Genomic DNA, 17,606 nt, shown 5'->3' with positions numbered 1-17,606 from the left:
TTTGTTCTGTCTTCATCCATCCAGCCTTTAACATGTCCGCGCACTGTGATTAGTGGTGGGAATTTTACCTTTTTAGACAAGGTCTTTCTTTAAAAAAAAATAATAATGACAGGCCGTAGCTTGGTTCCATTAGCAAAACATGACAGAACGACTGTGAAATGTTTTTTTTCATTTCATGTGGTTCTGAGTAAAATAGTTTTGTCTCCTAAACTTGCCACAGTTCTGTTGCTTGGAAGATCAAAGGTCATAGGTGTTTCATCCATATTCCCAATATCTCTCAGGTCATAGTTATGGATCCTTCTGTTTTATGATGAATGAATGGAATGACCTCACTTTTTCATCAAGGTCTTTTGGCAACTTCTGTGAAATCTTTGCAAACATAGGGCAAACCTATTCATGAAGCGGGTACCGGTACACCATCCTGCTGACGCAACAAATTTTTCAATGCCTGGTGCTTTTAATTTGTCACCTTTAGCCATTTGAAGGGCACGTAAGCGAATTCCCATGCGTGTTAGGCAGTAACCATTTTGATGACACTCCATAACCCATTTATGCAATTCAGTCTCTAGAGCCGCATATGAAGTCGTTAAACCACGTCAAGCTTTTTTTGGAATCTTTTCCAAGTCAGCTTTCATTTTCCGCCACTCCCTCACTTGTTTTTCATCAACACAAAATTCCCTACTTGCAATACTGTTAATTATTTCTTCTGCTCTTGACACAACCTTAAGTTTGAAACCATCTTCGTATGACCTGCGTTTTTGTTTTGGTCCGGGATTAGAAGTATTGGGTTCCATTTCTAACAGGGTTAAAAAAAAAAAAAAAAGACTTTGAAAAAGAATGCCGACTATGTTTGCACAGAGCAGCCTGTGTTGGGGCTCATACTATACACGCTGTGTTACTGCATTACTACATATGCTGCCTTACCGCATGTACACAATGCAGCTCGAATAGTTTGAGCCCCAATGCAGGCTGATGATATTCCAGAATGTGATGACACGACTGTTTGCATAGAGCAGCCTGTGTTAGGGCTCATAATATACACGCTGCGTTGTGTACGCACTGTTACTGCATGCGCTGCGTTACGGCAGGCGTGAAGGAGAAAAGAAGAATGGTGATATCAACAGTCATTGGACCACCCACAGATTCCGCAGATGAGCGGGAGAGACCAGAGAACACCCACACTGCACCGGAGAACAGGTAAGTGGGACAAGCGACGTACACATAACCCATGGGGCCCCGGTGCGAAACTGATCCACGGCCCCCCCGACAGACACACACACAGATACATACATACAGGCAGGCACACAAGCATACAGACAGACACACAAGACATACATACAAAGACACATACAGACAGGCACACATACATATTGCAGACAGACACATACATACAAACACAATATTTAATATTAAATATATATAATTTTTGTCATCCTCCTGTTGCCTACCTTGATGGGAGTCTGACACCCTGTTCTTCCTCCCGCGCTGGCTCAGTGATCTTATCACAGGGGGCCCGGTCGCGCAGTTAAAGGGCCCAGCGCTAACCGGGCCCCCAGACAATCTGTATCTAATCGGGTGGTCCTGCCAGCATGGGCCACCCAATGGACCCCTTGGACGGCAGCCCCGGCAGTTTAATGATGATGTAGGCGGATACCCGCAGTATGGACCCACACTCGCGTATATGCCTAGGGGGACTTTTTCAGCATAAAAAATGTGCTGAAAAAGTCGGCTTATACTGGAGTATACACGGTAATCCAAATGGATGCATAATAAAAATGTATAACAACAAGTGCTTTACGTGAATTTAAAAAAGTACAGAAAAAAGAAGCCAAAGATCAGAAAGTATTTTTATTTTTAACACAATTGAGAGATTGAAAAAACGTACACAAAGAAAAAGTACTATGAAACAATATTAATTGGCACATTTAGTAGTCCATTATCTCACTTGAATTAACTCAACAGCCGCACAATATATTGTACAACAGAACAAGATGTACTTCGATCCATGTATTTATACAATAAATTTCAATTCAAACATGAAAAGAGGAAAAAAAAAAAAAAAACGCCCCCCATAAAGAATACAGAATTCAGAAATGAAAAAAAAAAAAAAAAATTGTAAAACATAATATGCCATCGTAAATACAGCAAGTCAAAAATGTGTGATTGTAATGGTTCTTTTTTTAGGCTTTGGTAGGGACAAATCAAGAAAAGAAAAAAAAAAAAGTCCGTAACTTATTTTTTTTTTGTAATATATTTATACAGTATATATATATATATAGAAAATATTTCAAAGTAAGGTTGTGATTGTTGGAGAATCGTGGATTGCGTTATGTCAGGGTTTCACCTTTGGTGACCTGCAATCAAACAAACAAAAATTACAGGAGTTATATTTTGGAACGTAAAAGCGCACAAAGAAGAACAACACCACCAAGATGATTTTGCAGTACAACATAATGTTTATCAGACAAATTTATACATTACAGTACATTTAAACAAAGCAAAATGCTTGGTCCCCATGGTAATGTAACAAATGTAAACATAGAGAAAAACTGTTACGGTGGCTACATTTTCTAGGACAAACATTAGGAGTTGTTTTAGGCCAGGCTCCTGGCTTTATCAAGCAAATCAGGAACAGGACGAACAGTTTTGTTATTAAAAAGAAGCATGATGCATGCACATGCACTGACTATGATTAACAAGGGTGTTCCTACATTTCATATGCTCTCCGTGACCAAAGGAAATCTGAGAAGGATTTAGCCTTTTTTTTTTTTTTTTTTAACTCTTACTGTACTAAACAGAAGAGGAAATCGAGGTTATAGATAAAATATATCATCCATTTGTATTTCAAAGATGTGTGCAATGCACTGCACGCCAATTTGGGGCTTTAAAAGGGAGACAGACAGAAACTGTTGAGTTTGTATGAGCTTTTACCTTTATAAGCATGCCGACTTCATGGTTGTTGATGAATGTATTTTTATTATTATAGGCAAATATATATGTAAGCTCTGAATATAAAATCTAGCACAGGAATCACTAGAACACAAGATGAGTGCGCTCTACTTACAGGAATCAGACAGCAATGAATGCAATATTTTCTCCATTTACAATAATTTGTAAAGTTTAAGAGCTGTATGCTAGATGTGTACAGTACACTGATTCTCAAACCACTGCTCTAGTCTAGATCAAGGGACCAGCATTAAAAATATAGATCTCCAGTTCTGTTCCCAGCCTACTTATCGATAAAACATGGATCACTGGGGGCTTTTCAAAAAGATATAATGAAAATAACTTTTTTAAAAAAAAAGGTATATAATAATAATCGTAAAATAATCTATTACTTATTTGCTTGCTAAGTTTAGTTTGAGTAATGAAAGTGTAAACTGAACCAGTGGATATTCCCACTTACCAGGCCACAACAATATATGCTAAGCCTCATTGTTACTGATTTGTGATTTCTTTGAAAAGACACTATAGGCACCCTTAATGAAGTGTTTGGGTGCCATGTCTCTGTCATTTTAACCCTAGAACTGAAAACCTAGCCATTCTACCGGAATGGCATTGTTTACATTGCAGGGTTAAAGCCCCACTAGTGGCAGTCACCCTGACAGCCACTAGAGGTGCCTGCAATGAACTAGAGTAAAACTCAGCTATTTCAATTAGACGGTCTCATAGAGACCATCTGATTAGCAGAGCACGGCGTTGGGCCACCCACGCACACTAGCCTCGCAATGCTTTCCTATGAGAAAACATTGATTGCCTGAGATCACCGGGTTTGTATTCCTAACACTATATTGTTCCTTTAAATGTGGCCTTACAGTAATGTGGTGCTCTCAGTAATTCATTCTAATAAGCAAACTGACCATTTGTAAATCGGCTAAAGTTTTAAACAATTCTAATCTAGTAAATACTTCAAATTGAAATTGTACAATCATGTAAAGTACCGTATATACTCGTGTATAAGTCGATCTCACGTATAAGTCGATTGCAGTTTTGTGACCAACAATTGTGAAATATGCTATGCCTCGTGGATAAGTTGAGGGTAAAACTTGGGGCTATGAAATTCTGTGAGTTTTATAATTATACACACACACACACACACACTCATACAAACACGCACTCTGCATTATATATATATATTATATATATATATATATATATATATATATATATATACACACACACACACATACAAACACACACTCTGCATTATATACACACCCCCTGTGTGTATATAATGCAGAGTGTGTGTGTTTGTGTGTATATAATGCAGTGTGTGTTTGCATTATACACACACACACACTCATACAAACACACACTCTGCATTATATACAGAATGTGTATATAATGCAGAGTGTGTGACCTGGGTGGGGGGAGGGCATTTTTATTGTAATATTTTAATAATATATTTTATTTTAATATTTTTTTATTATTTATTTTTTTTTGTCCCCCCTCCCTGCTTGTTAACTGGTCAGGGAGGGGGGCTATATTATTCCCTGGTGGTCCAGTAGATGGGCTGTGCAGTGGGGGGGCTGGCAGGAAGCGTTTACTTACATTTCCTGCAGCTCCATTCCGGTCAGCTCCACTGTAAATCTCGCGGTCTGCGTGCCGTGCGGAGCGTTGCCACGGTAACCCGTGGCAACTCTGACGGCCGCAGCTCTCACGAGATTTACAGTGGAGCTGACCGGAGCTGCAGGAAAGGTAAGTAAACGCTTCCTGCCAGACCCCAACAGGTCCGCCGGGCTTGTAATGAGACCGGCGGTCCTGGTCTGTATTATGGCAATGTAAGTTGCCATAATACAGACAGTGACTCAAGTATAAGTCGAGTGGGGGGTTTTCAGCACAAAAAATGTGCTGAAAAAACTCAACTTATACAGTAGTCCTCAAAGCTGTAACTTCTCAGAATGCTTACTACTGTATACACATATTCCCATAATGTATGTGTGATGTTTGAAAAGTAAAATAAGAATATAATATACAAGTCTACACCTCTTCACTTTGCAACTGAATGCCTCAGTCTTAGCTTACCATAAGTCATTGGTATGAGCTCTGTCCTTAGCATGTGGAATTTAGCATATAGAAAGCAAACAAAGAAAAGAAAAAACAAAAAATTGTTTTGAAAAATGTTTAATAAAAAATTTGAAAAGAAGAAATTGTTTTGGTTCTCCTCTTAAAGTGGCTGTCACCCCAAACGTTCTTTTCTCCTATTTTTCTTCTTCCTCTTTCAGAATTTGTTCTTCTTTCTTAGTTTCTGATCTTTTTCTCTTTAAAACACAAGACAAAGTAGGGACTACTTTGTCTTATGCATTTTTCCTACACTTGGCTATTTAGACAAAAGGGTGGAGCTTAACGGGTCACTATGCTGATTGAAGAAGCAATGGTAGCAAAACACATTTTGGCAAGATTACAGACTGGACCTTTGTTAGTGCAATACTACTCTAGATCAGTTTATTGTTTTACTTAATGTTTAATGAATAAACATTTGTTTAGTACTCCTGTAGTCCATAATTGATTGCAGGTAGCTATTTGGGAAAGTGTCACCCCAAAAATTGACACTATATATTTTAACATCAGAGCATATATGGGGCTCTGAATCAGGTGAGCTTAACATTATACATGCACTGTTACTTCTACATATTGCACTAATTTTTTCTCCCTTCTATTTCATTTGAGATTGGAAACTCCATTACCAATGTGTGGTTCTGCCAAAAGAGCACGGCTGAGTAATATATTGAGCCATATATTTAGGCTCTAACAAATGTGAGTGTTTTTTTTTTTTAAATAATGATTTACACTTACCATAAAAAAAAACTTTAAAAAACCCAACAATCTATATTTTGTTTTATGTTTATTTTTTACATGGTATCTTGGTGAAATATCCACCAAGATAATTGATACGGTTTTAAGCACTCTGCTGTTTTTATAAGTCTTAAATTATAATATATTTTTTTATTACATTGCTTCTCGTGTGGGAAAGAAGGTATTCCTACACAAGTGTTTTTAGAGCTGATGTTTATATATTTTATATTTGTATGTAAGCACATCTGCATCACAATTCTTTTGAAGATAACTTTCTTTAATAGGTATTGTGATTACCTCTATTCAAAACCAATTTTCTTGCATTCTGATTTTATTTCATTAAATAAAGTGTATTGATCTTTTATATAGTATGCTCCTATGTTGTAGCACTTCCAATTTTGCAACACACTAGGAAAAAAGAAAATTCTTATTGACCCCAGAATGGCAGTCAGATTAATCCTTGGATCAAGAAGCTATTACCCTACATTGAAAAATGATATCCTTGAATATTCTGCTTTTGCAAATATGCATCTAGTTGCTGTTTGAATATCTGTATGGACTCTGATTAAACCACTTCTTCGGGCGATTCATTCCACATCCTTATTGTACTTACAGTAAAAAAAAACAACAACATTTTCTTTGCCTTAGACGAAATCCCATTTCTTCCAGTCTAAACACATGACCTCGTGTCCTATGTAAAGTCCGGTTTGTGAATAGATTTCCACACAATGGTTTGTATTGGCCTCGGATAGATTTGTATAATGTTATCATATCCCCTCTGAGCCGACGTTTTTCTAAACTAAAGAGGTTTAAATTTGTTAAGTTTTCTTCATAGCTGATATGTTCCATTCCTTTTATTAATTTTGTAGGCCGCCTCTGCACTTTTTCTAGTGCCATAATATCCTTCTTTAGAACAGGTGCCCAAAATTACACAGCATATTCAAGATGTGGTCTAACTAGTGATTTATAAAGAGGAAAAATTACATTCTCATCCCGAGAATGAATGCAAGCCCCCAAAACAGTTTAATAAAATAAAAGAGTAAGACCGGATAACAGAGTTACCGTCCAACAAACTTTAATGGATATAACCTATGGTCACAATAATTGTAAATGACAAAGTATTTATGTATATTTTTTTCTGGGGGGGGAGAACAAAGTAGCATGCAGATTTGTATTCATGCAGCACAGCAATTATTCTGCAAGTCACCATTCCAGAGGGGAAGCATAAAAACAAAACAAAAACAAAAAGGAAAGAATGTGAGATTTGCAGGGCAGCTCTATGAAACACCAACAATTCCTTTAACATGCACAGGTAGAGAACATGATTGTGTTAAGGAAAATAAAAAATAAATCAACTTTTGGTCTTATTATATGGCACACTTTTAGAACCTAAGCTTATAGGCATAGTCAATTTAACCCTAAAATACTTCAGCATGCAGCTTGGAGTGTTCCTTTAGAAGCAAAATTATGATGCACAAAAATTATAGGTTTCTAAAGAGCCCTACTGAAATAACTTTACAATTGGAACAATAAAAATAAAGCTTGCAAACTGCTAAAACATTTTGAAAATAAAGAAATGCTATCATAAAACTTAGTTTTAGAGAACAGATCAACTGTACAATTCTTTGTGCCAGCTACAGAGAGCAAATAAAAACAAATTTTCCCAAATAACAGAAGCAGCCTTCTTTATACAAAAATCAAACTATATTCAACATTAAAAGACCTTGGCCTTGGGGGTCACAGAGTGGAAAGCACAAACACGAACATATTTTGTGAGAGCATTTGCAGTTAATAATAGATGCATATTTATATGCACCAATGCAGCTCAGCTCTTTATGTGAGTGGATGGATGATGAGTAGACAGAATAGGAGTATAAGCCCTTACCCACCAATGACTGAACTCTCTAAGAAATATTAAAAGTTATTAAACCTGCTTTTCTAACAAAGTATTCTCTAGTCTGTTCTGTAAATTAACTAGCATCTTTCAGCATAGCATACTGGGGTGTATTAATTGAAAGCTACCTAGGAGGTTTGAAGGCCCATTAGTTACAGATGACCTGGTCATTAAAGCAACACTGTCACAGTCTGAGGACTTTGCAGAATTTGCAAAGATCACTGATAGGGGATGAGTTGGAAGATGTCACTGCTGGAATGACACCTCAGTGCATGTGACTTACACAGCCTTCCTAAACACCTCCTATAAAGTCATCTAATGTTTACAGTTCCTTTATTGCAAGATATGTTTTGTTTCTCATTTCCTGCTCTGTTAATAACCTGCTAAATCCTTTAAGAGCCTTCTGTATGTAATTACAGTTCAAAAAAACCAATCCATTTTTTTTTCTTGCAGTCTGTGTCAGTCACAGCCAGGGGAGGTGTGGCTAGAGCTGCATAAACAAAAACAAAAGTGGTTTAACTCCTAAATGGCAGTAAATTGAGGAGTAAAACTTCAGAGGCCGGATCTGAAACTGCCTCATTAAGCTGCAGTTGGTTAGTGACTGTAGTGTTCCTTTAAAGCTTTGCATTTGCTACAAATTGGACTACTCAGGTGTAGAAAAACATGGTTCTGTTAAATTCTGTATTGAGAAACACAAATGTAATTTTCTTAAAGTCGAAATTGCAAAGTGTGTGGTAAAATACAGAACAGTAGCAAGTAAAATAAATAAATAAATAAAATAAAAAAGGAAAAAGCCAACAATGATGAAAACATGCAACTATTACCTGACTGTGTAGCAAAGTCAAGACAGTGACATGCAAATATATTTAAACATTTTTTATTTTTTTTTATTTTAAAAGGAACCTGTGCTGTGTAAGCCCTTCTTTGCCTGTGTAGTACAGTGGTCCCTAAAGGTTTACTTATCACCAGAAACACTTCAGCTTAACGTAGTATATTTGATGCAATTATTGCTCTCTCTCGTTTTTTTTGTTCTTGAAATTTTATGGTTACCAGGGAACCCTACTTCGAAACATGCAAGAGAAAACTCTTAACATTAGATATACATGTTTGCACTTCTAACTTTACAGTCTCCTTTAAGCTCTTTTGTCAGGGAACCAAACTGCTACATTAGCTTGGTTTACTTGTAGAATTAGCCAAGTGACACTTTGGTAAAATACGTTTTGTATTAGTCTTTTCCCCAATACCAAATGGGTAATGCACAGGGGCAAGGAAAGTCGCATAACAGTAGACTTACTATGGTCCTTAGGGAAAATATTTTATAGGAATACAATGTGTCTTTACCTACCAATGAGGACTCATTTTTGGGGCCCAATCCATGGATCAAGAAGATGTTCAAAAGGTCCTCTAAGCACCATAACCACTGGTATGATGATTAACCATAGCACTGTTAATGCCATTCCTAACATATACTAATCTAGTGTAAAGGTGGAAATTTATTACAAATGTGTTCATGCAACTGCTTATGCAGTTGTTATGTGTGTTTAGTGTATAATGTGTGTATGAAGATAAATTTATTTGTGAGCTTGCAGAGGGGTTGGTGAATTGGATAGTGCTGGTAGACATTTATAAGCTGTTGGGTGCAGGAAGCTATTCGACTGGGTGGAGAAATTGTGGCAGGGAATTGCTCCTTGCTTAATCGGTTTGCCTTGGGCAACGCATTTCTACAAATCCTAAAGATGTTATTTGTGTTCAGGACGGCATGTTTGATCTGACAATCCTATGCCACACCAAATGAAGTGCAAATGATAGTAACAGAACACAAGTATGGCGGACTGTCTTAACACACAAAGGGAAGCAAACATTAAAAAGTACAGGCAGGTTAAAAGTGCTAAAAAAGGATTATCAAGGTCTGTTCCACTCAACCATGATTTGTCGTTTACCCAAATCAGCAATAGTTTAGGACACAAAGGGGAAAATAAAAACAACACAAAAGAAAAATTTAAAGATCTGTTTTGTTCTTGTGATACCATGCCACTAAATAACTGCTCAGATGTGTTAATGTGCAATATGAAGTAAATACCACTTGAAAGGGGACAATATGCATTAAGAATGATTGTATTGCTTGACAAAGTAATAATGAATACATATATAACATACCCTTGCTTCTATGTACTCAATTCGTCTTTCCAACGCTGTCAGCTTTTCATTTAAGGTTGCCAAGCGTGAACGACAGGACATATCTTAAAAGAAGTGTAGTATAGGTTTAACATTTTAGTTTTGCTGAGCCATTTTTTATTTATTTATTGTTTTACAAGTTTTTAAAAAAATTCTAGAAGCAGAAAAATACATAACCCTTAGAAACAACAGAAAAATAGTGGCTTAAAATAAAACAGTACAAAACTGAACATATAAAACATATCCATAAACGAACAACATTTAAAAATACACTTCATACACTTAAATTACTCATCCATGTTTAACTTATAAAGAGAAGCTTAAAATAAAAATAACATTTTTAAAAGATACTCCTCTTTGTCCTTTGCATGAAATTCCTGATCCTTTTAAAAGGATCACTCCAAGTGTTGTAGAATTATAGAATTTATGAAATCAGCATAAGAGAATACTTTATCAGGGAGAAATGTGCGTCAGCGGAACAATGTGTTCATCGAGAATGAAACATTGTGGCCGTTGAGCGACATGTTGATCTCAATAAAGTATGTGTCAGCTGAATAATAAAATGTGTATCTACTAAAAAACCTTGAAAATTAAGCTTTGAAACTAATAATGCCAACTACTCAAAATTGCTGCCAAAGCACCCCTCCCATCGAGTAGACACCTCGTGCTAACAAGATGGCACCTACATCCTGTGTCCACTCCCGTGTCAAGAATGTCACCACCTCTTGATGGGAGGGCATTTGACTAACCACTTAACACCTAAACCAATTAATAATGTTTACTTGTTGTTATCTTGAATTCTTCAGTGTTGTAATAATGCCTTTAAAAGGGTCTGCACACTCATTTTTTATATTAAACCATTCCGAAGTTCTTTCATTAACCTGAACCCTGTGTCTCAGTGTGAATTTACTTCCGCGTGCACGCAACTTTATTATTTTTAATTTGGACAGGAACAGATGGTCATTTAAACGTATTGGTTTGCAGAAAAGAATCCACATCACAAGCACCTTAACCACTACAGAGCTTTGTAGTGGACAAGGTGTCAGTACAGCTTTGACACTGTTAGGAGTCAAACCAGTTTACAACTACAGCCCAGAAGTGCTTTCCATTGAGCCAATGATATTAGTCATGCGGGGCTTAGCTCAAACAGCTACTTGCCAGCCAATGCGTGATGCATGCATTGCAGAATTTAAGGGGAGCTTTTGGCTGTCACAGAGCTGTAGATAAAGTGGTGAGTGGAATCCAATGAACCGTAGGTCCTCTTTAACCAGCAAACCACTAACGGATCTTTCAGCCAATCTTAGTGCTCCTTTGGCTTCCTATAATGCAGGCTAGTGAGTATAGGAGCAAAGTGACATCACTCAGACGCCAGCATGCGGGTAAGAACCAGCATCATGAAGGAGGTTTGCCCGGCTAGGGGAAGTGTCTCCAAGCGTGGCAAAATAGTGAAGAGAGCAGGGGGAGTGAAGGCACACAGGAGGTTGGTGCTATAGAAGTGTAACACCCACCTCTGTAATGAGATCACAGAGGGAGAAGTGGAGGCTGAGGTAAATGGTGGCAGGTTCCCTTTAACCCCTTAAGGACCAAACTTCTGGAATAAAAGGGAATCATGACATGTCACACATGTCATGTGTCCTTAAGGGGTTAAGCCCTGTATACACGTACCATAAAATATCATACATCATTTTTTTTAATGATCAGGATGTAATAGAGTCACCAAGTAAACTGGGAGAGGTAACAAAGGTAGCCAGCTGTCTGGTTCCAATGAGGAATCACTGCTTGTATTCCTATTATTGCATTTAGTTTAAGGTCCACCGCATATCTAAATAAAAATTGGAAAAAAGGACTGTAACGGATCACCTGGCACCCCGACTTGGTACCTCCGTCAATGGATGCTCCTAGTGCTTCCTGAGGACTCCAAGCACTCTGGCAGACACCATAATCACCGAATCCGAGAAACCTTTAAATTCTCCCAAGCGTATGAATGCTGTAGACCATTGAATAGGAACCATACGAATAGGCTTGTACTCCTAGCAGTCAACTGGAACAGCATACAATAAATCCTTCCCCCAATAATGAGACGACACATCACTTTGAGGGTAAAACAGGAACTCTGGACTGTCTCATCCAGCCTGGCTTTTATTACAATAATACACATACAGGCCACACCCAGGGGGAGGCATAAAATAACCAATCACATACATGGTTCAGCCCACACATCCCCTCCCCTCAGATAACATTAAACCCAATTATCCGGTACACCTTTTCAGCCAAGTTCTGGATGTACCCCAAAACCCGGGGGTACACCTTTAAATCCAGCATCACTGGATAGCCCTTATTCAGGGGGACAACATATCCAAAATTCAAGTCATTCGGATGAATGGTTCGGGAGATATGGGGTTCCAAAGATTTGACCGACCGCATGGGTAAAGTATCCGAAAACAGTTCCATGCATTTTGGCCCTGCGGTCGGTCACAAACAAGGGAATGAAAACAGGCGAATTGCCTGTGTTATAGAGCCTGGAGAGGGTTTGAATGAATTCCCTTGTTTGAGGGGTTCTTTCTACCGAACGGCGGGCCATTCGGTAGTTTTTATACGAATTTCTGGAAGTATGGAGGTCTCAGCGGTGTTTGCCTAGTCAAGTGTCCGATTTTAGTTCCAGACACTCGACGGCAAAACACCGCTGTTCGGTAGTTTAAGATGGCCGCCGCCACGTGTTTGTTTCCCGAATGGCGGCCACCCAGAGGACAAAGAATACATTACACTGATTGCCAATTACCCGTTTGCAACATTGTTGCAAACTGTAATTGGAGGCACACTTATTCCTGGGTGGTCTGGTTGTTCGGTAGTTTCACTCAATATAATGAATGGAGTGATTCTACCGAACAATCAGGTGAATGCTGCATACATATCCCAGGTTAAGCTTAACACACAAATACACATATAATATTACAGGCAGTACACTAGAATATGTAGCACAGTCTTAAAGGGACAGTAGTCCCAAAAGTCCCAATATGTCCATAGATGCTGTTAAAAGGGCCAGTAGCAGCAATATACAGTACAATATGCCCCAAATAACCCAGGGGCCATAGTCAGTAGGTAGGAGGCTAGCAAACAGGCTTCTCCAGGGCCCAGTGGCGAGGTTGGTTTCGCCACAAGGACTTTACTCACCTTTTTTTTTTTTACGCGCCGATATCCAATCCCTGCGGCCATTTGGTCCTCCTTCAGCGACTCTTCTCTTTTGTCCAATCCAATCTCTGCTTTTTTTCCTCCAATCCAATGCTCCTGCAATGTAAACATTGCCGTATCTACTAAACGGCACTGGTTTACATTGCAGCGTTTAAACTAAAGGACCACTGCATTGAGATCAATTGGTCTGGGTGACTTTAGTGGTCCTTTATAGCACTATTTTTAATTTTCTAGCATTTTACTATAATCTTTCAATTTTTATTTACATTTGAAGCCTCTTTTCTCTCGAGTAGACTACCAAAATAATGCTGATATTTTGCAAAAAGTTTAGTTTTCCTTCAACTCAGAGAATTGCATGTCACTGATAATAATGGCACTCTGTAGTTACCATAGCTACCATTTCAGACATGCAAGATACAATAAATATAAAAATATCTTTTTTTTTTTTTTTTTTAAACCAAGTTGCATGCACGAAATGAAAAATTGTTGGAAAAATGTGCAAATGTATTAGATTTGCCAACTTGCTAGCGGCTCTAAAGATATGGTAACAATGGATAGATAAACCACCCTTTCTCATAATCTACAATATAATAGGTCTCAAACCTTGCTCCTCGAGCAGTCATTTGACTACATTACCCATAATTCTTTGACAATCACATGCTGTGAATTATGTTAAAGGGACACTATAGTCACCTGAACAACAACTACAGTTTAATGTAGTTGTTCAGGTGAGATCTATAGCTCCCTGCAGGCAATCTAATGTAAACACTGTATTTTCAGAGAAAATACAGTGTTTACATTGATTGATAGGAATACCTCCAGTGGCCGTCACTCAGACGGCCACTAGAGGGACTTCCTATCATGTAGGGCCCTAAAAAGGCCTTGTACACGTCAGACGTATTAACATACATCTGACGTGTGCAGGAGAGAGAAGGCACTGTGTACCCGCCTTCTCTCTCCTGCCTGTCAGCAGAGGAGACGGGGCGGGCAAAGACCGCTAGCTGAGCTGTCAGCTCAGCTTGCGGCCGCGCACATGCGCGGTAGTGCGCTTAGGACTTCAGAGGGCGGCATGAATACTGCCCTATGAAGTATGTGCGCATGTGCGGCGAAGCCGCGCATGCGCACAAGGGAGCAATGATGCTTCCAAATGGAAGCGTCTGATTGCTCCCCGCTCGCGCCTGCCTATTTTGGCATTTTGACGAAATAAGGGGCGCGGCTTCACGAGGCTCCCGGCACTGGTAACAGGTGAGTAAAATCCTCTGCCTGGAGAGTCCCTTTAAATGTAATCTAAAAGCAATTTATTGCCCAAACTGTCACAAAGACATGCATACTTGTTTTGGATAACGTGCTGTATTTGAGGGTCCTGTGCAGGAAGAGCACAGTGATCACATCACAGCAGCCACTGGCCACTAGGAAAATGAACCACTCCAGCCATCTCAAAGCAAGGTAGGGATGCTGGGTGGACCTCTTAATTACTCAATGTGTGTGTATAAATGTGATTTTTCGTGTGTGTGTGCACGTGTGTGTATAGGTCTCTGATTTAATGTGTGATTGTGGGTCTGCGATTATGTGTATAGATCTGTGACTGTAATTTGCACATGCGCACTACCTGTCACATGTGTGGGTCTGTAATTGTGTTAGTCTGTGATTATGTGTCTGTGTGTGCAAAGGTCTGTGATTATATGTGCATGTATATCTGTGGTTATGTGTATATGTGTTTAGTAGGTGGTTCCCTAATTTGATATCCTTAAATATGGCAATGCCACATAAGGATAACAAATAATGGAGTTATCTACTAAACAAATGAAATATAAAAATTTAAGAAAAAGACCTTTAAGTTTTTTTGGTTTTTTTTATGTGTAGCCCAAGATAATTTATCTTCACTCAATGTGGCCCAGGTAAGTCAAAAGGTTGGGCACCCACTCTGTAGATGCTGCCCATGCATACAGTGTTTACATTTTGCAGTTTTCACGCCCTTTTGTGACTGACAGTTGTAAGGGGCTTTAAATTAACCTAGATTCGATTACTGAATCTATTTTATGTCTGTTCCAGGTATGCTGACGCCAGATCCTCTCATAGACAGGCATCAGACTGGCAGATGGTGGCAATTGCTTAGCATGCGCCGTGTGTCGTCAATGACAATCACCTATTGCTTCCTCATTAGCTTAAAGGGCACCCAGACCACTTCAGCTCAATGAAGTGGTCTGGCTGCCAGGTCCACCTAGGGTTAACACTGCAGCTGTAAACATAGCAGTTTCAGAGAAACTGATATGTTTACATTATGGTTAATACAGCCTCTAGTGGCTGTCTCACTGACAGCCGCTAGAGACGCTTCCCACTAATTTTTCACAGTGAGAAGACGCTGCTGTCCATAGGAAAGCATTGAGAAATCCTATGGACTGATTGAATGCAAGGGCGGATCTTGCCGCGCATGCAGCAGATGACGTCCGAAGAGGGAGGAGAGTCCACAGCGCCGAGGGAGCCCGGCGCTGGAGAAAGGCAAGTGATTAACCCCTTAACCCCTCCTGAGCCCGGTTGGAGGGGGGCAACCTATTAACACTATAGTGCCAGGAAAATGAGTTGTGTTCCTGGCACTATAGTGGTCCTTTAAGAAGCATAGATGGAATGGGCAGTAAGTTTAGCACTAAAACATAAAAAAAAAGTTTAATACGGAATTCAGGTAAGATGCCAGAGGGGCGTACAATGTTCCTTTAAGTTAGATACTCTAACTCCAGGCTTGCTTCACTATTGTTCTAATCAATATGACGCTCTAAATAGGATTTAATATTGAATCATTTTTTTATAAAGATCTAATAGCGGACTAATTACCCAAGACATCTCATCATGTTTCATGGTGCTTGCTACACCATTAACCCCTTAAGGACACATGACATGTGTGACATGTCATGATTCCCTTTTATTCCAGAAATTTGGTCCTTAAGGGGTTAAAGTGGCACTATAGTCACCCAGACCACTTCAGCTCAATTACGTGGTCTGGTCGCCAGGTCCCTCCAGGGTTAACCCCTGCCTGATGTAAACATAGCAGTTTCTTGGGGCTAAGCCAGCCTCTAGTGGCTGTCTTTCGGACAGCCACTAGAGGCGCATCTGCGACGCTGGAGGCATTTAATGCCTCCATCATGCAGAGCGTCCATAGGAAAGCATTAAAAAATGCTTTCCTATGGACACTTTGAATGCGCGCGCGGCACTGATGGGGGAGCTGATGTCGGTTTTCAGCACCACGGGAGGGGGACCCTGAGGGTGGGGGCACCCTCAAGGTACTATAGTGTCAGGAAAACCGATTTGTTTTCCTGACACTATAGTGATCCTTTAACACTTTGGTGTTTATTTACTAAACTCCGAATTGTAGCAATTCAACTACAGTCCTGCTGTGGCAATTTATCCTGAATGTAACCATTTATCCCTAAATTGGCAGACAAGTAATTTTCAATATCAAGTTAAACACGATATATACATTTATAAACAGAAATAAAGAGATGCACTCCAAGGACTTGGTAGATGAAAAAAGGGGTAGTTTATTCCAATAGGTATAGCATTAAAAATAGCCATTTTTTAATGCTATACCTATTGGAATAAACTACCCCTTTTTTCATCTACCAAATCCTTGGAGTGCATCTCTTTATTTCTGTTTATATATTTTCAACGTGGGATTGCACCCAGGCTATATTGAACTATACACATGAAAGGGGGAGAGGGAGAGAGAATGTGTAATATATATTTATATTAAACATGCATATAAATTTTTTTTATTTTTTTTTAGAAATCTAAAATGACATCCCCCCTATGTGTTGATACTATGCTGCTTGTTCCTGTTAATTCTCCCCAAACCTGTATTATAAAAAAATATTATATATTTTAGCAAAAACCATTATGAGACATTAAAGGACATTACAATACCCTCCCTAAACACCCTGCTGCCCCTCCTAGCACCCTCTTTAAAAGGGCTACACACCCTACAGGCCCCACATCCTCCTTACAGCAGATTTAGCCCCTCCCACATCGATTTGACTCCATCCTCACCGAAGGAGTTGAGGAAATCGGCGATTTTTTTGATGCTGCTAGTGATGACCTCGATGTACTCCCTGTTGGCCCAGTCCTGGTGAATCTCCCTCTGCACGGGGTCCTCCTGGCTGGCCATTATGTCCCTGGCCTCCGAGGTTGGTACCAAGTGTACTGCAGAAGGGAAGGGGTGGCGACTGCGAGGATCCGCTCCGCCTCTTGGGCGTGTCTGATGAGTCGTACTAACAGCTTCCCCTATAGTCTGCGCTGTAATGGAACGTCCTCGGAGGACATCTTTGAATTGGGAAAGAACCACAGTCGCGCACTGAACACGTTTCTTAAGCGGCCATGTCTGAGATGGGCAACAGGGGCTTGTTTAGTCTCCAGAAAAAAATGGAATTGGTAGAACAGTTGTCTCTCTGCTGACATCATGAGCTAAAATAATATCACCATGATATTCAAATAATAATAAAATAATACTCAACAAATTCTGTTCAAATGTTGCTTAAAAAAATGTTCTAACTCTCTTGTAGTC

The 17,606-nt window shown here is 39.3% G+C and overlaps 1 protein-coding gene across 1 annotated transcript; it reads right to left on the bottom strand.

Moving 5' to 3' along the window:
- Positions 1-1,834: 1,834 nt before the first annotated feature.
- BRK1 (BRICK1 subunit of SCAR/WAVE actin nucleating complex) lies at positions 1,835-17,294 on the bottom strand. The gene is made up of 3 exons (XM_063427498.1): positions 17,093-17,294; positions 9,848-9,930; positions 1,835-2,354 (listed from the first exon to the last, which is right to left on the bottom strand). Exons 1-3 carry the CDS (start codon positions 17,208-17,210, stop codon positions 2,328-2,330), a joined length of 228 nt encoding a protein of 75 aa, XP_063283568.1. The 5' UTR covers positions 17,211-17,294; the 3' UTR covers positions 1,835-2,327.
- Positions 17,295-17,606: the final 312 nt, after the last annotated feature.

Source organism: Pelobates fuscus, chromosome 7 (genome assembly GCF_036172605.1).
Source record: "Pelobates fuscus isolate aPelFus1 chromosome 7, aPelFus1.pri, whole genome shotgun sequence".
NCBI classification, from domain to species: domain Eukaryota; kingdom Metazoa; phylum Chordata; class Amphibia; order Anura; family Pelobatidae; genus Pelobates; species Pelobates fuscus.
Note: the sequence above shows the minus strand (reverse complement) of the source record. Positions and strands in the feature narration are given on the sequence as shown.

Excerpts from the sequence above, each read along its gene's own strand:
- BRK1 (XM_063427498.1), bottom strand. The coding sequence starts at position 17,210 with ATGGCCAGCCAGGAGGACCCCGTGCAGAGGGAGATTCACCAGGACTGG. Across the intron at positions 9,931-17,092 it reads CGATTTCCTCAACTCCTTCG|ATATGTCCTGTCGTTCACGC; the intron begins GTGAGGATGGAG and ends ACTTCTTTTAAG. Across the intron at positions 2,355-9,847 it reads TTGAGTACATAGAAGCAAGG|GTCACCAAAGGTGAAACCCT; the intron begins GTATGTTATATA and ends GTTTGATTGCAG.